General features: G+C 36.0%; 1 protein-coding gene across 5 annotated transcripts in view; it reads left to right on the plus strand.

Moving 5' to 3' along the window:
• Positions 1-23,299, plus strand: part of ROBO1 (roundabout guidance receptor 1) — a 727,411-nt gene that overhangs the window by 632,104 nt on the left and 72,008 nt on the right. For all 5 annotated transcript variants that reach the window (XM_051640235.1, XM_051640252.1, XM_051640268.1 and 2 more), the window contains 3 exons: positions 6,602-6,722; positions 10,050-10,188; positions 11,510-11,637. In XM_051640235.1, the coding sequence (XP_051496195.1) occupies positions 6,602-6,722; positions 10,050-10,188; positions 11,510-11,637 (388 nt within the window). The remainder of the gene's footprint in view (positions 1-6,601; positions 6,723-10,049; positions 10,189-11,509; positions 11,638-23,299) is intronic.

Below are 23,299 nucleotides of genomic sequence, written 5' to 3' on the forward strand. Positions count from 1 at the left end.
CCTTAGGGAAAACAGGAGATTTCCTATTGATGACACACATGCCATGATACTGAGTTCTCTTAAATCCATGTCATTGTCCTGTCAACATTAAGTCCAGGCTTAGAAAAGTAAGACAACATTGATCGATACCTACAATAACAGTTAGGAGCTGAAATCCCCTTGGAATCGTCAGCAGAGTCCATACCCTTCTGAAATGTCATGGTGACGGCACTCCTCTCCCCACATTCCCCCTGGTGCTGTCTGGAGGGTTTAGGCAAACGCTGCAGCGTGGGGAGTCACTGCAGAATCTGGTCCGGTTGTGTAAGTGGGCTCTGCTGGTCCCTGGAGGACCAGGCTAAAACTGCTCGTCTTCATTTTTGGTGGCTTTTCAACACAGCCTCACAGAGTGGCTTTGCGTCTGTCTTTTGCAGTGAGAAACGGGCTGGTAAATTCTTCTGCAGATTTGGGCTATGCTGTTTGTTTAATGGTTACCAGGTAGGATGATTTTTTTGTGTTTTACAATTTGTGGTTTGTTAGGATTATTTTTCCCTACTAAGTCTGTGATACTTTAGGTAATATAATTAAAAACTGAGAGATTTTTTTGGTGACAAATTAACCCCAGCTGGTCTGGGAATTTATCCATGGAGGTGTGTAAGTAACACAGTGATGATGATATTTGAAAGAAAATTCCTGTGTAACAGATACTTCAGATCATTTGACTTGCTTAAGGGGAGAAAAATGAAGACATACCAGACACTGAGTTCAGTTGAAGTTCACTTTTATTTCTGAGTTCAGTCACTGATTGCAGTGAAAGCTGTATATGCACCAGTGCATCGGGGGGAGATTCACTAATGAGGTTAAATTTATAGTTTTACAGAAATATTGTAGTTGTCAGTACATATATGTTGTTCCCATGTAGGACTCAGTTGGACAGAAAGGTTGCTTTGTTCCATATATTTTTTACTGACCATACATTGCTCTTGTGTGTTGCCTATTTGTTAAGTATTTTGTACTCAGTAAATAGCATTGTGAGAAGCAAATTTTTTCAGATTTGGTACAACAGGTTTAAGGCCATGTAGGTAATTGTCACATGCTTTTGTTGTAGAAAGATTTTAATCTTGGTTTGTAATAAGAAAGGGAAGTATTGCATAGTAATTTTTAATTTCTTTTTACTGTAGCTGTGAAAATGTTTCAGGAAAGTATTTTACTGGTTCAAACATTTTCATATAAGCGTAGCTATCTGTCCGGAAGTTAGTTCTGATAAATATGGGCCAATACAGCCTATTTTGAATTAAGTCTTCCTTTGTGATTAACAGCCAAATGTTTGTACAAAGTAAGTTTGAGATCGGTACATTTTTAAACTTCTGAAAATTGTATATGCTGAGGTTTCTTTTCTGAAGTTGATTGATGACAATCTGCATATATCTTGGCTTTTTCCACGATCTTGTTAGCTGGATAAAGTATCAAACACGTATAGTAATTCTAGTATTTGGTGTCTTGTGATAATGGCAAGTGCTGAATAACCCTCAGCTCCCTGTGAAGTCACCAAACAATTCAGGACACAGATAATCCATAAGCCTTTGTAGATACCCAACTTCTTGTAGATACAGCCATTAATAATGAGGCCATAAAAGAGGGGAAGGCAGTCTCCTGAGCAAACTTGAATCCGATTCTGACTCTGATGTATCCTGGCCAGATTGGCAGGGGTGCCAGAAGCTGCAGCTTGAATCTACTGTCATTTTATCTATCTTGAATGCTTTTTCATTTTAAGTTAAGCTATCTTCCTATGTATTTTGTACTATCCCATATAGAGTCTATCTTCAGGCGTGTTGTCATTACAAGACTGTTTTATCGGTCTGTATGGTAGGGGGCAACAACTGATTTGCACATGACAGATTTACAGCACAGGAAGACCACTTGAAAGTATGTTTTAAACTTGTTTCAAATAGAATTTTTTGCGTGTTTGATCTGGAGGAGTCAGTATGTTCCCTCATGGGGTCCCAGGGAATGAAACCAAAAATGGGACAGACTCCTCTGTCTGAACAAGAACAAACTTTAATCATTGTTGAAGACCTATTCCAAACACAATTAGGTCTGTTGTCTGATATTTAAGCATGCTATAATATATAAGGAAGAATATATGGGATTCACAAGGCTTGGAACAAGGTACACATTTTAAAATAAAATAGGTATTAATTTATATTTAATTAAAACCACAAAGTTGTCTGCTATTGCTGACATTCCATGTCTTACAGTCTCTGCTGTAATGATAAGTCACAATATGGATATACTAATCTATTTTGGGATGCTAGACCACATGAACGGAAATTAGCAAACTCTGTGTTCCCAGACTAAGAAAAAAAGCTGTTTTATTTTTATCTACCATTGGTGACAGTATTAATCACAATTGTCTGTACTCGCCTTGTTCTTTAAGTGTTTTATTCTCATTTAGAATTAAACGGTACACTTCTAAAGAAAAGACCACGTCTCACAGGTTAATACCACCTGTCTGACATATTTAATTTAAATAAAATGTGATATTATGTAAGCTGTACTCTCGAAAAGTGAAATATATGATTTTTTTTATATTACGTACAGAAACCCTGGCTAAACGAACAAAGGTCAGTGTTTCACTCTGCACTAAATTTCATTTTCTTAAGGATTTAAGTTTGCTTTAGAATTATTTTACAACAGCGCAAAATTAATTTATTAAATAGAATGAAACTAGGAGCTAAAAGAAAGTTAAAAAAACGCCAGTCACCTTTATATTTGGAGTTCCCAAGAATTCATCTCATGGCTTCATTCTTCCTCATATTTCATTGCACATTTCTGTGAAAAGTAAATGAATCACCCACATATATAAAAATGTTTCTTAACACAGACAGAGGAGTATGGATTTATACATATAGAAATTTACACATACACACACAACATGCATAGGTACATAAAATACGATCTTAAGATAAGTGTATGTATGTGTACAGTTATACTGAATACTTGGTGGTATGTTGTAGAACCCCTGGGTAAGTCTTTATGGATTTGATTTATTGGCTGACTGAGTTGATTCATTATTTGTATATGATTTTTTGCTGCTGGGTGGCCACAATTTACAAATCTGGACCTAGTTAACTCTATGGGTGCCTACAGTTTTCTGTATGAACATCCAACTTTTTAAAGAAATAAGTTACTTGGACTTGCTTGAATGAACAATTTACTCATGAAGAGCAAAATATGGGCAGGCAGGCAGGTCCTAGAAAATAGCTTTCAATAAGTCTTTTTAAGCCACCATGCTATTATATATTCTCTTAACGTACATACAGCAATTCATACATGTTACAAGCAACTGAGGATCATCTGTGAACTGCTGATCACAACCTTTTTCTCTTATAGGTATTCAGTGCTATTCTTGTATTCTCTCCTTGCACAGCCCTGATAAATTCGGTGGTAGACACAGAACAGAGCAAAATCCTGAAGAGGCGTGAAAAGTCAAAAAGTGCCTTGGCATAATTTCTGTATAAATTTCCATCTTTTCAGAATTTGACTTAAGGCTTTGACAGTCAGCAAAGTAATTTCTCTCCCATTGTATGCATTATCTACCAGAGCAGTGGAAGAGAACTGTTTGCTGTATCTTGTTCACTAGGAAGAAAGGACTTCTCTTTGTGTTCAGTGTGGTAACAGTTCTTCTGGAGGTTTAGAAGAAATGTTACACTGCCTGTTGTTTTTTCAAACCATTGTATTATTTGCTACTATAAAGTCCAACTGGTGTATTCTGGGGCAGGGGCACGAATATTAGACCTGAGTCGAAGCACTCAAAATGCCTTGATTAACTGTTAAGTATCCACAAACTATGATGAGTTTAATTTGCATTATTTTAGATACTGTCCCCCGAAGGTGATTTGGCTCTTTACTGCTTTTAAATACCAGATATGAACTTAGAGTGCTGGACTTACTGGATGTAAACTTATGCAGACAAAGAAATGTAGCAGTGCTTCTTTATGTGTTCCTACAAAAATTCACATGCATGTATTTCATTATGTGCTTTGTTAGTTAAAGCCACTGGTCTACAGCCCATAGGTATGTCTAGGATATCTTGTTGAGGGAAAAAGTGGCAAACATTGCACATAAATAGTGTAAATTTCTCATAGTTACATATTTGATTTTAAATATCTTGTTAAAAGAAGGGCTTGATCCATCTTACTGAGATCTTGGGTACATCATTCTTAAAATTTAATGGAAAACTCGGGTAGTGACCCAGGAGAGGAAGTGTGCTTTCTTCCAGCCATCTGCAAATGCTCTAGTTACAGACATATGTGATTCCACACGCACTTGTGGTATATTTTATTGTAACTGTCTAATTCATCACAATTTAATGTGGTATAGCCATCGTTGTAGCTAAAGTTCTATATCCTTGTTCTGTTTTAAGAAAAACAAACAAACAAACAAGATCAACAAAGGAAAACCCTTGGGAAAAATGAACTAAACGCATTCAGAATTCCATCTTAGAAGAACAGCATCCTTCAATAGGCATGTCACATCTTTGAAAGTCTGCCTTAACATCCATTAGGGAATGTTTCCTCTGCCTCTCCTTCCTTACGTAAATCTCAAATAACTTGAGCAGCTATATGTGATATATTTAGTTGTTCAAATATTTCTGCTTCAATGCTTCTCTCCATCTATGCTTTGAAGAGAGTCTTGTGGTGATTCCTAGAAGGAATTCCTAGGATAGTTGTTGCTGAAGGTTATAATTTGTGCAAAATACACAATTGTGTCATATTGTAGTGGATTTGAATGGGATTTTCTGAAAGAGACAAAGTCACAGAGGAGCACAAGTGCTACAGAACATCAGTGGGACTTAAGCTCTTAAGATGTGTGAAAATCACTGTTTTCAGTTTACATGGCTTTAAAATCATTAGCTGAGTTGGTGAATTCTCATGATACAAAAATACCTTTATTTGTTAAATCCAGTGCATTCAATATTGATATGCATCAAAAGTATACATTTCTGCATATATATCAGCATATACAAATATCCAAAAATGTGTGTGGATTTTTTTCTATTAAAAAAAAATAATCCTCTGCGTATATTAATTGGAAGGGGGGAGAAGATTTATGTGATTTAAGTAGTTGTAAAACAGGTATAAACATAGATAGACTTTAAATTATATGCTACATTCTCTTCTCATGCTTACCATTTCAGGCAGTTGGCAATCTAAAAATGCACACAGATTTTTGAAAAATGTATATTTGCAGGTCACCTTTATTTTTTTTTGTTCTTCGTGCCTTAAATCCCCCTTGAAATTTCAGCATTACTAGATTTGCGGATGATAAAGGACGTACCTTTTCTGTTCTCAAAAAACGAGTGCCAAAGGCAACAGAATGAAATTTGTATGCAACACTGTATGTGTTACACGTGCATGTTCATTTATCTCAATAACTGACTGTCATCTTTTTGTGCATACATCTTACAATGATAATAAGAGCCCAACGCTGCTCAAGATGTCAAGTTTTCAGGGATAGATTTCTAGCTGCAGGCAACTTGAGCAAAATGCCTCATATTGAGAACACTCTTGTGCTTGTCACTGACCACATTAGACCCTTTCATGTAGCTACATATGTGGCTTTTATTTATTGTTTACTTCCACCCATGCCTTGAACTGCTGTGGTTTTCATATGTGATTGGACTCATAAGCGGGTGTAATTAATGTCATTAAGTGACATTTTTGTAAAGTAACGTAAACATGGTACATATTCAGTTGCATACACAAATTTTGCTGCATTTTAGTAAACTCTGAAACTTGTTCAGCTATTTTGTTAATCAAATGGGAGACTAAATACTTTTAAAGGGAGATCAGATATTTTCATACACATTTAGCATGTATTTTTAAACAAAATAAGATTAGAAATCACAAAGGGAAAGTATGTTTTCGAATTTTGAGGTTATAGGAATACCATTAGCTTTCAAAAACTGAATTCAGAATTAAGAGCAGAATGTTATTTATTTCCCAGTAAGGATTTAATTGCTTCTTGCCAGCTGCTTATCAGCCTTTAAAATTACTTATTTAAAGGTGAAGAACGGAAGAATTAAAAATTTATTTCACTTCCTTTAGAAACAAAAACCAAAACAAGTACAAAATTCATTAATAACTAGCATGACCATCGGTAGTAAAACATACAAATATTTCTTGTCAAGAAAAAGTAATTGCAGCACTTGATGGAAAAACGAGATTTATGTCTAGTGCTAATTTTTATTCTCCACCTGATTGTATCAAACTGAAGTAGCCTATAGGAAGGAATTGTAGTCCTTCTGGCCAACGAGCATTAAATAGACTGTTGAGCAGCCAGTGCCACATTATGTATAACGAAGAAAAGAGTAATAGGTGTCCAAATTTGAGAAATGCTAAAATATTGAGAGGCAAACTTTTTTTCGTAAGAGAGGGAAAGTAGGTTAGCTGTAATCATTTTTATTTAACTTTTTTTTTTCACATTTCTGTATGATTTGGAAAATATCTGATAGCTTGGTTTATTTTCAGTATCTGTAAAAAAAGCCTTTTTCAAGTTAATAAATGATATTAAATTGTTAGTTCACATTAAAGTGGTTTTTATTATCCTTGGTTTGTCCTAGATCAGAGGAGGAAAGCTTATGATCACATACACAAGAAAGAATGATGCTGGCAAATATGTTTGTGTTGGAACAAATATGGTTGGAGAACGTGAAAGTGAAGTTGCAGAGCTCACTGTTTTAGGTAAGAACTCCCTTAAGAATATGTTAATGAAATGTCCAACTTTTTTTTTTTCCTAGTAAGCCTTTTATTAAGGATCATTCTCATCTATTTCCTTTTCAGGGTTTCTGTTGAAATTTTTTTATGTTCTAGCAAAGGATTGGCAGTTCATGGCTTTACAACTGCCCTCGGACTGTTTTTGCTATCAGAAGATGTTTCTTACTTAGCTCTCAAACTGAAAATAATTCCAGTGTCCACTGAATGAGTATTGTAAAATAACACAAAATTTAACATCACTAAGAAGCAGAAGCTTGATTTTTCACTCTTGTTGAAGAAAATCAGAATTGTTCTACATTTCTATTTTAAATAATTACCCTGTCATTTCTGGTTGTGTGTACTGAGTGTTGTAAAGATACAATAGGTCTACTTATTCAAGTGATCCTTTGAGCATTTTCATTTAAGATAACTGAACTTAGCTAAAAGTTGCATTTTTTTATGCTATTGCAGAAGAGAAGTTGTAACTCCAAGTGCAATCTCAGAAGACCTTCAGCATGGGAGAATTGTGTAGATGAAGCTTTAGTAGTTTTCAGAGTATCCAAGCCATCATTTGAAACACACTGGTGTCTATCACAGTGCTGCTGCAGTAGTCCTGACTCTTGCAAATTTATTTTATTTTATTTTATTTTATTTTATTTTATTTTATTTTATTTTATTTTATTTTAATTTAGGTTTGAGATCTGTTGCATCAGTCTCTGGCACTTTTATCTGTGTTCACTGATTTTTAGAGTTAGGTCACAGGCAACTTGAAGTCCTTTCCAGAGTTGCAATTAAAGTAGGATTTTTTGTAATAAAATGAGATTGTATGCCATCTTAAAAACTGCTGAAACTGAATACCCAGCAAGATAGTCTGTAACTTTTTAGACACTTGGAAAGTCTTCCAATGATCCACTATACTGTGGGGTTTTGTGGGCTGAGTTGTTGGGTTTTTTTTTGAAGCACTTTGGGAGTCTGTCTTTGCCTTTTCATTTCTCCTTTAGATGTATTGCTGATTTTCTGCCTGGGAAAACTAGTGAGGTTTTTTCTTTTCAAACAGGACAATAAAGCTTTGAATGTCTGTGTCTAGAAATCTTTAATACACCTTATTCTTTCAACTCAGGCCTTAGATATGCATGAAAAAGTATGAGAAACATACTGACTTCCTATATGAAAATCTTTAAACATAAATGTTCTGTTTATGGGTTTTTGTTGTTTAGAAGTTTTGCTTTTAGGCCTCTGCTTTAGATCAGAGGGAGTATTGTTTGCCACAAAGTGTAATACTAGAAAATTTCCAAGTGTTCCTTGCTATGTTTTCCTTGTGTTTAACAAATAATCATGTGACAAAGGTAGATACTTATATCAGTGCTGATTCCCCTTATCAGTTCATGCATTTGAATAAATGCGTTATGAACGAGCAGACAAAAGCCCTTGGAATATTACTCTTCCTTTAGGAAACTGATCTAGAGAACAATGTGCTTCTTGTGGGTTTTGCTGTTGTGCAGCAGTCCTGGCCTTACCAGATCATTCATTTTTCTATTACATAGTTGAGTTGAGCATTCCTCCTGATACTATTCTTACTCAGAAGTATAACCTGGAATGTTCTTTACTTGTATTCTACTGTGCTTCTACTGCACTTACAAAAAAGGAGCCGGGGCACGGGAGAATCTCTATGTTTGTATTTTTTTACTTCACAGCTAGATTAATTTTTGTATGTCTCTGGCTTAATTCTCACTTCTTTTATATGAACCCAAGTTAGAACTGACAGCTAAAAGATCAACTTGCTATTTCACCTAGCATCGTTTGCCTAGCATTGCAAGCAAAGGTAAGTTTTCAGCAACACAAATGTCCAGTTGGTCTGGAGATCCTTGAGAGTAAAAGAGCTATAGGGTTTTCTTCACATTTCCACTTCAGTCCTTTTTGAACCATTCGCTAAGGTTTTGTAATATTGCCTCTCTGTATCTTTATCTGCAAAATAAAGTAATATTCAGAACTGGCCTTGTCAGACATAAATATGAGACACTAAGAATATGGGGTTGTCTCTTTATCCCTCTGTCTGGTGCTTTTTTACTCCTGTGAGAAACTTGCGGCATATTTTTGGGTATTCTCACTTCCTCATTCTGCCAATGACATCAGACTCTTCCAGTTCAAGGGAGGTGATATGTATGTCTTTAATACGTTTAAGTCAAAACACGCAACTGTCTTCTCAACTCCCTCAGAGCTTTCGCAGGTTTATAGGTAAAAAGGTCATCTGCCTTAGGCAAAGGAACCTGCCAAGCACTCTCCTGGTAAACCTTCCCTGTAGTTTTAAGAACATCCTGTTGTCATGTGGTGCTGCCTTTCTAGATGGGTTATCTTTCGTGGAGAATCCAATAAATTGTTAAAAACACTTTCTTCTTAATACGTGTGCAGACCTCACTGCACTCCAGCCTGTCATGGAACTGCAGAACAATGAGTAGCCCAGCACCATAAAGCTTTGAACCCTGTTGCAGGTAGAAATGTGTGTCAGTCCCTTTCCTGAAGTTTCCAAGTAGTAGTAGGATTGCCAGAATAGCACAGCCTGTACTGAGATCCCCTTTTGTTTCAGAAAGCCTGAGAAAAAAATGTGCAACAGTTAATCTGGTGAGCCAGGATTTGGGTCATCCATGTCCTACAGTGTAAGTCAGGGATAACAGCAATTTTTGTGAACAAAAATTACAGAGAATATGATGAGTTTTGTTCACTGGTTTTGTTTTATGTGTGCTAGTGAAAGAAAATATTGTCTTTCTAATGTAGTGTTGGAAATGACTGCATCAATGACTGCCTGCTGCTGACACCTACAAGCAACTTCATGCAGATACTGTTTTGGAACTTACTTAGCCTTGGAATTTAGAGGCACCGTTGTGTCCTAACCTCCAGTGAGATCCTGTTTGGTTTGTGCCTTCTGTCTTTTTGAAGCAGTGCAGCAGATGCATGGTCATTTGTCTGAGTCCTTGCAGCAGCCCCCAAGGATCGATGTGCGTTTAGATTTTCTGTATAGGCTGTGTTTTTGTTTAGCTATATAAGCTGTGACAGTGATACATAAGAAGAAAGTCAGTGCTTGGATCCTGATTCACTATTGAGAGTGTCTGCCCCCTGTGCTGAGATTCACAGCGCTGGCCATCTGCAGGGCTATGGATCTTCTGCCTGGGGCTGGGAGCGATAGGAGCTGCGGCAGAGGCACCTACATAAGATTCATCACCCAGCTCCCCTTGGCCTAACAGCCACAGTTCAAGGAAAATTGCAGGTTGGGCACAGAATGACTGGATTAACCCATTTTTTCCTTTCCATTCATTTTAGAGAGACCATCTTTTGTGAAGAGACCAAGTAATTTGGCTGTGACTGTGGATGATAGTGCAGAGTTTAAGTGTGAGGCAAGAGGTGACCCAGTCCCTACAGTAAGATGGAGGAAAGATGATGGGGAATTACCAAAAGCAAGGTGTGGTACATGGAGTTATTTTTTATTGGTGTCTGATGTAGCCATTCAGCATTTGACAGCTAGCATTTATTTTTCTTAAATGGAAAAGGCCTGACTGATCTAATTAGACATTTACAAATACAATTGAGCTGTAGATGAAGTTAAATTTTTTATTGAAACTTAAGAATGGTTTGTTCTTAAGATTCTGTTGTGAAAACACATGATAAATACAACTAGAAATAACAAATTTCAGTTAGTAATATCTATTACATATTAATTCTTCACCTGAAGAGTCTTTTGTAAATACTAAAAAGTTGTGGAGAATGTATAACAAATAGTTTATTAGATGACAACATCAAAAGTATATATTGGGAATTCCAATTGGTATGAAATGTAGTCTGGTAATGTAGAAAGCTGCCTTGGTTATCAGGACAACTGTCTGCTGTCAACTCTCCATGAGGACATCTGCACCGGGACAGCCCCACATCATCTGCTGGTATGCAGGGAGCTGGTGGAGAACTGTCCTAGACCCTTGATAATACATGGTTTTGTTGCTTAGTTTCCACTAAACTTTTTTTCCTTGTCATTGCTGTGATTCAGTCCAAAAGACTTTATTAAAAAGAGACACATTTTGTGCTAGATTATTTATTTATTTACTTTGAATTCCCAATCATCTGTTAAAAACCTATTAAGTGAAGAGATTGAGAGAAGAAACCCTGTGTAAGAGTTGGCTCCAGTCACCCAGATGTTCCTGTTAATCTAGTCTATAGCTTTAATAAAAAATTCATTTTTAAGGAAAAAATCTACTTCTTAGAAACTGAGCACATTATGCAAAGAAAAAAGGGGACAAAAGGAGAGGTTAAAGGCTACATTTACTTATTTTTAAATTATTGAATGAATTGTGATTTATTTTGACTTTCAAGCAATTCTCATCTTCTTGATAACAATACTTTCTTTTCAAACATATACAAAAATTCTTTCATTCAGTTGGGAAAATTGTAGGAATGACAACTATTATTACATGTACTTGTTGAAAGAGTTCTAACAAAATATTCTGCATTAGAGCTTTACAGTTGTGTTACAGCAGTTAAATTCTACTGATGTCAGTAAAACTGACTTATATCGCAAATGAAATCACAATGTTTTCAAATATTTAGATATATTTTGCTTGTAAAACTTTATTTTTAAATTATCGATGTATAAGCATTTATACATGTTTTTATTTCTAAGGAAAATGCAGGAATAAAAATAATTGAGAGCAAACACCATATTTTTACTCCTTACATAAACTGTACAAAGTTCTATTATTCTTATTCACTGTTTTTACTATGTATGTTTGAAGATATGAAATCCGTGATGATCATACCTTGAAAATCCGGAAAGTTACAGCAGGAGATATGGGCTCGTATACTTGTGTCGCAGAAAATATGGTTGGAAAAGCTGAAGCATCAGCAACTCTTACAGTTCAAGGTAAGAGCGTTTCTTTACCTAGGACTCTAACCTAGAATAAAGTTGATTTTTTTTGTACAGCAATTTTATAATAGAGTAGCTATACACAACTAGTAGAGTTGCTGCTCATGCAGGAACTCTAGCTGTGTTGTAAAAAAAAACCGAACAAAACAAAAACAAGTTTGGTTTGAGTTATATTCTTAAGAAATTGAAGCACTTCGTAGGTCAGAATTTTTTATAAGCAGTATTTATAGTGCTGGAATGGGGAATTGAATATGTTATGAGCTTCAGTGTGATCTGAATCATGTAACTCATGTAACTTTCAATCTTTGTATCTAAACCCTAACAGGAAAAAGAATTCCAGTGTTACAAAACTAAATTGATTCATCTTGAAAAGAAAGTTATAAGTTCAAGTATCTGCCTTTTTTTTTTTTTTTTTATTTTCCAATTAAATACGGTAAAGAGCAGCAAATGATAAACTGTGTATCTTTTAATACTCTAACACAGACCACTGGAATTCCTGTTGCTTTTTCATTATAAAAGCGTGTCCTAGCACTACTGTTTCTTTGTAAGATAAAAATTCAGTGGAACTTGGTGAACTAATATGTATAAAAATCCTTCGTTGCCTTTATATACACAATCCAGATGTTCACTATTCAGATAATCCTTCTTTTCCTTTCCTGGCTAGCAGGCAGACAATGATGTCATCCTGATGCTTTTTTCTAAGCACTGATGGTCTTTCTCTCCTTTTCTCAATTTAGTGGGAATTAGTCATTGTGGAGTTCTGGGGAAGTATAGGCTTAAAAATATTTTATTTGGTAACAGGCCTCTACTTTGACACATTTACTGTAACAGGAAGGGTCTTGTCCTTAACCTGCTCTCCTTTTTCCACCAGAAACATTTGGTGTCCGTAACATCTGTAGCTGTTAGGAAAATAGGAATTCTTTTGTTGAAGCTCTCATAAAACCAAGAATATTGAGATGTTCTGTTTTGTTAGTCACTGTGATGTTTATACATCAAAACTGATACCTTATGTTGCAAAATCACCAGCTTTATGGTCAGTACTGTAGAATAAAAGATAAACACATGAGCAGTAAGCACAGTTTCTTCAAAAGAAAAAGACTTAATTATTTTTAAATGACAGTTTGCTCTGAAGGTCATGTCTTATATTAACTGTTAATCTTGTAAAGGAAAATTTGCTTTATGACTGGTTGAGCAGTTACATTTAAGGAAATAAGCTATTGGTAGCCCTAATCCTTCATAGTCCTATTCAAAATAATTAGCAAATGCATTCTTGTAATCCCATTTAGTTCAATGGGGCCTTTACATATAAAGTGACATAAGTATGTAGATGTTTGAGCTCTAGAGTGAGATTTTAATTTTTTTTATAATGAAATTATTTTTAAGGAACATGATGGAAACCTGTCTCGATTCAGCAAGATCCTTTTTTTTTTTTTCTTTTTTTTTTTTTTTTTAAGTACTTGTATCACACAGTAGGTATTTACATTGTAACAGCTTGGCTCTGTGGATGTTGTTATGGGATAATTTGTTTCCTAGTGTGAATGGATTACCTCCTGAGCCATTTGTCTGTACTAATGTCTGTGTAGAAGGGATTGAAGTGAGAAACTGTAGTATGTAATGCCAATTTGTAGTTGATAATGTAGTAAACTATGATCAAAATCCATTTATTAGAGTATTCAGGAGACGCAGTTTATGGGAAGGAAAAAAAAATTAAAGACTCCCCTAGAAAACATGCATTTTCCATTTAGATTTTTTACACATTTTTCCTTCTTTGTGGATTTGATATTCTTGTTTCAGTGCTAAGATCACAGGATCACAGGCTGGTTTGGGTTGGAAGGGACCTTAAAGTTCATCTAGGTCCAAACTCCATGGATCTGACTGTTAGTGTTGTTGTTTTGTTTTTTTTCATATGAGTGGTATTTTTTCCAGGTAATTTAAGGAATAGAAATAACAAGTCTCTTCCATGCTTTTATTAATTGTCCCATGATGTCTTGACTGTAATTAATATATGTGTGTTCTGCCATGCCAGATGGTGGAATTTTTGTTACATCTTTGTAAACAGGGGTCTGTGTTACCAATCATAGCCTCAGAAGTTACACCTGCCACTGTATACACTTTATTCAGTGAAGGACAAAGAAGTTTTTGGTTTGTTTTTTTCGCTTTAGTTTTGGGTTTGACTGGGTTTTGGTGGGTTTTGTGGGGGTTTGTTTTGGGGTTTTTCCCCATCAGTAGCTCAGCAGTAGGCAGTGGTGTTTTCATGCCAGAATACAGTCCAAGAAAGGATATAAGAGTTGTTAATGGTAGCCCCAGAATATGCATATCCATGTTAGGAAAAGGGCAGTCATCATCTGTCAAATGTCTGTAGAGTGGAACTGCTGCTTTAAGTGAGACTTGACACACAGCAGAAAGCACTGTAAGCAGTGCTCCTCAGGGTCCTGCTCAAGCCTTGGTGTTGGTAGCACTGCTAAGAAGATGACTTATCCTCTTCTATACTCATCATTTTTCAGGCCTCAAGCACTATAATTGACCTGTGTATGTTCTGCACTCTGCAGGGTTATCTGGAGTATTAAAAGGTGGAGTGTGCAGCAGAGGGGCTAATTGAGATACCTAGGTGTCAGGGATGTGTTGGTGAAATGCAGTGAATAACTAACCTGGTGTCTCAGCAGAGAGCTGCCCTGGACTGGGCAGTATTATTACCTCCTGCTTGATCTAGCAGAAGTTGGAGTGCATAGTGTATGCCCTGCAGTGCTCCCTGTCTAAGGAAAACTGCACAGCGCTGCTTGTGAGCTGCAGGAATGGACCCTCTCTATCTGTGGACTAGGAACTGTCAACTCAGATAGTTCAGCTGTATATAATAGGATACAAACAGTGGAAAATACAAAAGAGGGAAGGGAATATCAATTAACTGTTCATGTCCTTCCTGCTCATGGCACCAGCATCACAGAATCTGATTATTGAAATCACTGTTTTCCTTTGTACGGACTCCTAATTTTGGGAATTAGAAGTATTTGGGGGATTAAAAGTATTTCCCATGTGAAACTTAGATGCTGTATTTTGATTGTGATTTCAGCCATATTCTTAAACCACAATTTAAGTTCTATATTAACATAGGAGTTTGAACCCTCCACTTTAAGTCTTTCACTATTGCACTATTTCACTATTTTCTCCTTGGAAAATAAAACACTTAAGAAAATGTAATCCTGCTGCTGTTTGCATTTTCCTGAAGTTAAGAGTATCACAGTCTACCATTTTCATTTTTACAGCAGTAGTGCATATGGAAGGCACCCAGAGATGTTGCTGAATACATGCGGGAGCATTTGATTCAGGAGATGATTAATTATTAGATAAATGTCTCAGTCAATACAAACTGCCAGGACTCATCCCGGAGTACAATAGATTATATTTTACCAATACACAACATTTTACCAAGTATCTGATGTGCTCAGCTTGAACCAGTGGATTTGTCTTTTGCTGTAGCACTAATCAAGTTGGATATACTTATTATATATAATTAATATTTGCAAGATGCTTTTCATGGGGGTTTTTTGACATTTTTATTCTGGGATTTGCTTAGTTTTATGCCTTGAAGCAGAACTGTAGAAATTATAATATTGTATGCAATTTCATTGAAGCCCATGTTCCTAAGACACACAAAATTGCCAAAAATACATGCCTGAGAACTTCATCTCTAAAAGAGGTTTAGTTTCACCACTAATGAAAATAAAACTAGAGCTTCTTCAAAAACCTGCACATTTCATATTTAATCATAAAATACTTAAGTACATGTAACAACCAAAGGTTTTACATATTTTCCCCTACTTCCATTTGTTGTTCTCCCATTTTCAATACTTATTAAGGTTTTTTTAACATTAATTTTGTAATAAGTTTATAATTTATACTGAAATGAGCTTTACTACATTATGGCTTGAAATTACGGTTCCAGTGGAAGTCCTACTAGGCACTTGGCCAAGAACCATTATAGCAATGACAGTGTAGTTGCTACTCGACAGGAGCTGAAAGAGAAACAAGTCAAGTAGGTCAGTTGACTTGAGAACTTCACAAGAATAATATCAACATTGCAACTTGGTCACCAGCAGCATGGTGGTGAAAAACAATCCTCAAACTTTGAGTTCTTCTTGACTCTTCTTCAAGCAGTGACTCTGGAGGAGCTTGCAATCCTTGTTAGGGTGCTCTGAGTAATATGCATCTAAACATGCAGCAGCAGTGACTGAACTGTAAGGTTTAAATTTTGCCATTCAAAGATACTAAACACATTCAGTGTTATCAGTTTGACAGGAAAAAAAGGAGAAATACTATGGAAATTACTCTGGCCAATTAATATTTTACAGTGGTTATCTTTGATATCAAGATTTTTTTAGCCTATGTTCTCATTAATTTTAGGGCTAACAGGTGCATAGTGAGCAGAACTGCTGATGAGTGGCCTCTGGCTGTGATTTTGATGTGCTAGTCAACTGACAAAGAATTTTAATCTGAGAAGGTGGCACATGCTTCAGATCTGGAAGTTCTTTCTCCTACCACCCCCTCTTTGTACAAAGTAGCTTTAAGGCAATATGTAAAAGACATCTATTTGATAAGGTTTCTGAGTAGGGCTGAGAATACCACCCAGAATGAAAAGGAATAGGATTTGCTCTTTTATCTGCCAGATAACATATACGTGTTTCCACTGTGTCATGCCATTGGTACATACTGTAAGTTGGCTGTGAATGTAATTGCTTTCTAGGCATCTGAGCTACCTCCATTAAAATAACAAAGACAAAATTCAGATTTTTGTGGGAATACAAATATGCTAGGGAGTTATATGGTGGTTATTATGTGTTGCAGTAAATGCGTCAGAGTATCGTAGGTGAATTTAACCACTGGAATTTTAAAACTAGGATTTCAATTTAAATCTGAACTTGTCTACATGTTTTCTCTTTGAGTCAGTATTTCTCCTCTTGGAATAACTAATTTTAGGCCATATTCTGTCTTCTGTCTCCATGAAAAGGAAAGGAAGAATAGTCCTATGAACTGCAGAGAGATTTGCATGTTAAGGATATCGGCTGTTTCAGATTTGGCAGATTGAACGAAGGAAACTGTCTCTTGTATAGCTTAAAGAGACAGCCCTTTCCCCCTTAATGGCTGCTGTAAACTACGACAGCACTACATACAGATTTCTATCAAAGATCTGAGGGATTTGACTGCCACCTCTTTCTGGTGAAAGAATATAAATCTTAAAAGTTAATCGGAAAGAACTGAGGAAACTATCTGAAGAAGAGACTAGTGCCCTGAAGGTGCTTGTTCTACTGATGCAAGAGATGAACACTGAGATTCCTGAAACATTTCTAAAATACAGGTTAAAAAAGGAATCAGTAAATATTTCAGCTTTTTTTTTTTTTTTTTAATATGATTTATACTTGCCTCAAATCCATGTAACATATTTTAATAAATAACTGCTCTGTGGGTTTTAAGTTTTTAATGGGGTTTTATATTTTTACATAGGGTCTCACAGCAGTGACAGCAATTGCTTACAGGGAAGTAACGCTTAAAAATTTTTGAGAACCCTTCCTGCAATTTAGTACTTTGAAGCAAGGACTTGAGACAGATGTTTCTGAGCAAGTAGAACAGGAGTTCAAATAATTTGGAGCAAAATTACTACAAAAATAAGTTGAAGCCAGAGGCTTTCTCCTGCTGAAAGGGTTTTGTTTACTGTTAAGTTCTTACAAACTACATTTAGTCACTCAATGCAGAAAATTGAAGTAGATTCAATTAAAAAGTAGCAAAAAAAAATTTGAAGACTGTTTTTTACTGCCTACAATTTCCTAAATCCCATGGCTAGGAAAAAATCAATTGGTTTTGTATCAGGCTTCACTGTTGCAGACTTTATTTTGTGACTGCTGTTCTTAAGATAAAACATGAATAATTCTGCATTTGAAATAGACAAAGTAGAATTTTCCTACAAGCTGCTGAGTTTGCAGATTTTTTTTTTTATATATATAAAATTAAATAGAGTGCAAAACCAAATAATTTTAATTGGTTGTTCATTAAACCATACTACTGCTATATGTTCATTATGAAATAAACTTAGAAATTGTTAAATCTTGCTAAGCATCCATAAAAGGCAGTACACAGTTTCTTTTTGCCTTGTTTATAGCCTGTAATTTTCATAAGGACTATACAGCGATTATAGTGCACTCTCTTAGATTTTCGTTAGTTTTCATGCATCATTAAAATCAGTCATCTCTGAATTGGTTCTTGACAAAAAAATGCTGACTTGTAATAACAATGCTTTCAAGCATTATTTTGGTAAGCCCTTCTGAGTATTATTTGTTACTATGAGTTATGTTTTGTTTGAACACTAAAATATTTTATTGTTACATGCTGAATAACACTCAAGAACTGGTCATGAAGTATTTTGCAGTCTTTATATTTGAACTGTATAACCTAATAGGCTCAGTATTGGAATCTTTCAGTGCAAAAAAAACCACCAACCTGCTTCTTCAGGTTAAACTGCTAAATATGAAGTATGCTCGTATCTTTTCTGCAGGGGATATCTGGATTCTCCTCCTGTTGCTATGACCATGCGTTAGTTGCCAAAGTTTGGGATGAATTGTTTTGGTTTTTTTTTTCCATTTAGTTATAGAATAGAATGAGAGGATTGAGAAACAAACAAGCAAAGCCATCTGGGTGGACATCAGGTTGCTGGTCTTGTTCTCCTACATGTCCTGTGCTCTCTAAGCACAGCGTTGAAGGGGAGTCTGTTCTTTTTTGCATCTTCCAGTGGCATAATGAGAACCCCCTTAGGACTTGCATCTTTTCAAATTAAACAGTCGCTTTCTCTTTAGACACAGTTAAGGTAGCACATTGATACTTGGGTCTCGGTACAGAGGAAGAAGTCACTTGAGAGTTCTACTGTGGTCCAGTCTTCCACCAGCAAGGTCTGATGGCCTTTTCCATACCTCTTCCTTCAGAGTTCTTGGGTGCTCAGATCTTACCAGATTTTTTTCCTCAAAGAGGAACTAACCTAACCAAAGATTTAATCTTATATAGAATTCTTATATATTGTACTTCTTGCTATCTGTAATTAAAATTTGTTAATGTGTCTTAGCTACCTTCTAGACAACTGTCAAAAAAGTTTGGGTATTCATGTCCCACATGTAGGCTTGTGTTGCCTGAATGTGGGGGATGTGGTGACCCATGAAAAGTCTTGATTTCTTTTGAAATAGTATCTGTTTCAGTTGACAGTACTCCTTACTGAGCATTTGTGTCCAAAATAATATTTTTTAATGATCAAAAGTTACTGCACTCTAGAGATTTATTGTCCTTCCAGTTTAGTGTTTCTTTAGTTAGTGTGGTGTCTGTTGATCACGGGGCTTTGGCCACTTTTCACAAATAGCTTTAACTATTACAAAAAGGTTGCTATGGATTTCAAGTGCTTTTTTCCAAGAAGAAAACTGCTATCATAAACAGCTGATAAAAAAATCCCACTTTGTTTCCTTTTCAGCTCTACTATCTTTCGCTCTAAGTCAAAAAATGCAGTAGGAAGCTCCTAACAATTCTTCAGATAGTACCCAGCTGTCATAATCCTTTTGTACTTCTGCACAGCTTATTTAAAATTAATCTGTCTTTTTTCGCTCTTTTAAAAGGCTGTAGTATAAATATTTGTAACCATGACTACTTAGATTGCAGCAGTCCCTAAAATTACCTCCATTCTTTTTAAACACAGGGGAAGAAAATGCTTCTCCAAAAAGAGAAGCCTGGGAAACAGGACTGCACAGTTTACTGCATCACTCTAGTTTTTAAATAGGTGGAATTAGACTTGTCCTAAGTGTACTCTCTAAATCATATTTGGTTTAAGAGAACCCAAAGCAAGGAAGGGGGAGGGGATACTAGGAGAGGAACTTCTGAAAGACCTTAAATCCCTCTGGCCCTCTCTCTATCTTCTAATTCCCTTATTTCAGATTTCTCCTGTCACTTCAAGGCACTGACTGCAGGATTTATAAACATTTTAAACTGCATGCTACATTTATTAACCTCAGAAATGCTACCTTTTAAAACCACACTGAAAAGTCTGTTTACACATTTTCAGTTTTTATCATATAAATCTTCATTGACTCCTGCAGAAGGAGACATTATGAACTTTCTTATTTTGTAGCGAGTACCAATGAAATCAGTTGCAAATAAAAAAAATTTCACGTGGGTACATTTTTACACGCTGTTCTCTTCCCACAAATTTGTGCAGTATGTTCCTCCCACACACACATACATACACTCATACACACACAACTTTGTGTAGCCCTTTTCGTCTCAACTTTTAAAATGTTTTAAAGGTAAGATTAATTATCCTGCTGTTAAGCAGACATTAAGATAATATAGTTTCACATCTGAGACACAGCTGAGATAGAGCCAGATTTTATTGCCCAGCCTCATCAATTAGAATTGAGTAGGGAGACACCTTTCAGCTGAAATTAAATCTCAAATCCATATGGAGTCAAAATACTGTGTGGTAGTTCTTAAAAACAGAATAGTACCTAAGCAGGAGCTTTAGTTGATGCACAGGTCTTGCGCTGTTTATCAGGAAATGATGGGGTTTAAGCCAAGAAAGACAGTAGAGAAACTTGGTGTCATTTTAATGGTGATAACAAAACCGACAAACTCATTGCCTTTTGCTTCTGCCTCAGAGCTGAAAACAGATACCTTCCTGCTTGCTGCAGCCGTGAGACTCGTTGCTCTTGAATCAGATGAGAAGTGGAGCTGGCAAACCTATCATTGCCTTAAGAGCGGCACTTTCATGTAGGGCACAGACTTTAGCCAGACTGTTTCTGTGTTACTACCCAGCACATAAGTCTTCACTATTCAGACTCCTAACAGATTAAACAATGTGAGTTATCTGTAAAAAAAAAAAACAAAACCACAAAACAAACAAACAAACAAACAAAACCTCATTGGGAAGTATGTTGAGGAATACAGCAGCTAACTGATTGTCAGATTTTTCCCTCCCTAGCTTTTCTGTGCATGGATCTGTAACATTGTTCTGGGTTTGTGTGTATCCACTATTTCTAAAGGTGCCCTTGCTCTCAGAACTGTTTTTTTCCTAATAGTCAACTGCTTGCTTTCTTAATTTCAATTTCTTATTTACGGTACAGTTATCGAAAAAAACTAATCTGTTTCTTTCCCAAACAGAGAGATTTCTATCTTCTTGCATTTGGTAACTTTAAATTTACTGTAGTCACTTGTTCCTTTAAACTTAAGAAGTGCTTATCTGACACATCAGCAGCAATCCAAACCAGAATTTTTCCAGTCATCATAAATGTAATGAACCACATTCAGCCCCTTGCTGGGGGTTTGGAACTACGAGTCATCACTTTTGATTTGCAACATCAAAACTCTCATGTAAACATTTTGCCTCAACGATATGGTTGTGGCATGCTTGGCGCCAGACTGTTAGACCTTTCTTCAGAAGTTTGTACTGCACTGCATCACGCTCGGTGCTCTGGGACTACATACTAGGAAAACATTCATGGCAAGTAAAGGCTTCCCTGCCTGGACTTACATGAATGTGAATTTTAGCAGAAAATCTGGGAAAATATTAATTATTTATATATATGTCTTGATGACAAGAAATGACAACTGAATACAGAGAGACCAATGAGGATGAAAACTGATATACTCCAGTTCTTTTGTAATGTACCTGGTATTATTTTGCCATATTTTTCACAGGTTGAAGCCAGGAGACAGCTGAGTGGCAGCATTTATATTTTTTTGGAATGACATTTGGCCTTTGTTTATTTCTCTGTAGAAAGTGATACTTTCCACAAGTAACTGCAGAGGGATATGCATATCAAGGACACTGGTTGTTTGAGATTGCTTTGATAAGAAAAAAATAGCCTACAAATTACTAGATGAGAAGTATAACATGGTTCATTGTCGTATACCATCTCCCTTAATAATAATTTTTGCAAAGCATCAAAATAAATGTGTGGTAGTCATGTTGCAGAAAGGCATTCAATGGTCCTTTTTCAGATACTTGAAGGTAAAAAGCAGTTAATTAGATTTCAGAGTTTTGCAGGCTTAGCCATGAAGCGTATTTATGAAGAGATTGGCAGCTTTTTAAGTGAGTTTTTGTTTGGAATTACGAAGGAATTGGAAAATGAAATTGTTCAGAATTTCTTTATTTTTTTTTAAGGAGTGAGAATTTTGCTAAATGAACTCAGATTCTCCTGTTTCCACTGCATGTCACTCTAGTACTCAGCTTTCCTGTACCCACTCATTTCAGACAAGAAAACTGAAATGCCCCATGACAGATAACATAGATGTCTCTGTTGCTAGCTCTGGAGTTTCTCCTCTTGCAGTCTAGTCTCTACCTGGCCAACCATATCAGAAATGCCTGCACTCCCAAGCTGGGCTCTGTCTTCCAGCACACAAGCTCAAATCTCATCTCCATCCTACCAGTTTGTTTCTACCAGGCAGAAAACCTCTGATGTTTTTCCTTTGAACTGGGATTAATGTATCACAAAATTAATTTAATCTAAATTTCATTGTGACTCACATTTCCTATTCATATGGCCAGGTATTTATGTAGAAGCTAAAGATCGTATATTAGCTTGATTATTTTAAGTAATTATTGGCTTAATGACTGGTTTTCTGGTGTAGAATTATACTTTCTTGCTTCCTTTATAATATTCTCTACATGCTATAAGGGTGTCAAGCAGTCCTTAAAGATGCAGATATTTTTACTTAAAAAAAGAAAAATGAAACTTGTTGTGCTTAAACCACACAAGTATTCAGCTTGTGTCAGCTAAATAATAAGATAGGTTCCTTGCACCTGGAAAGTATTAATAAATAATAATAGAACAATAATGAATGCATATTTAATATGCAGAACAAAATACTTCTTAGTAATTAAGTACTACCTTGAATCTCAGGATCTTAAAAGCACTGTATTACTATAAATGAATGAAAATTTATCTAATTTTATTGGGTTTGAGATACATAATTAATACCACAGCTTTCAAGAATAGGGCACTGATAGTTTGTAGCTTGTCCAATACGAGACTGAGAAATAGTTACAATCTTACGATATTTTAATTCTAAACATGAGTAAACCAGTGAGTTATAGAGAAACACTAGGTCAACTTTTGCATTCACTTTCATGAGAAGAACTACAGATGTGTTATTTAGAGAGGCAAGCATTACATACAGTATGTTGAGCTTTTATACTGAAGGGCTGAGAGAATGGTCCTTGCTCAGCTTAGAGAAGTGGCTCTGAAGGGAACATAACAGCAGCCCCCAGTACCTACAGGGAGGCTGTCAGTGAGAGGGAGCCAGGCTCATCACAGCCTGGTGGGAGGACAGGAGATAATGGATGTAAGTTGAAACACAGCAGATTGAAGCTGGATATAAGGAGAAATTTCTTAATTGGGTGGACAGTCAAGCAGTAGAACAGATTCCCCAGAGAGACTGTTCATTCTTAATCCTCAGAATTTTTCAAGACCCAACTGAATCAAGCCCTATACAATCAAGTCTCACCCAATAGCGTGAGCAGGAGATTGGACTACAGATCTCCTGAGATTGCTTCCAACCTGATTATCCTATGACCCTACAATGCTACATCTGTCAAATACAATAGTTGCTCCATTAACATCTGGCAACTATTCTAGTCTGT

This window comes from Apus apus, chromosome 1 (assembly GCF_020740795.1).
Source record: "Apus apus isolate bApuApu2 chromosome 1, bApuApu2.pri.cur, whole genome shotgun sequence".
Classification (NCBI taxonomy): domain Eukaryota; kingdom Metazoa; phylum Chordata; class Aves; order Apodiformes; family Apodidae; genus Apus; species Apus apus.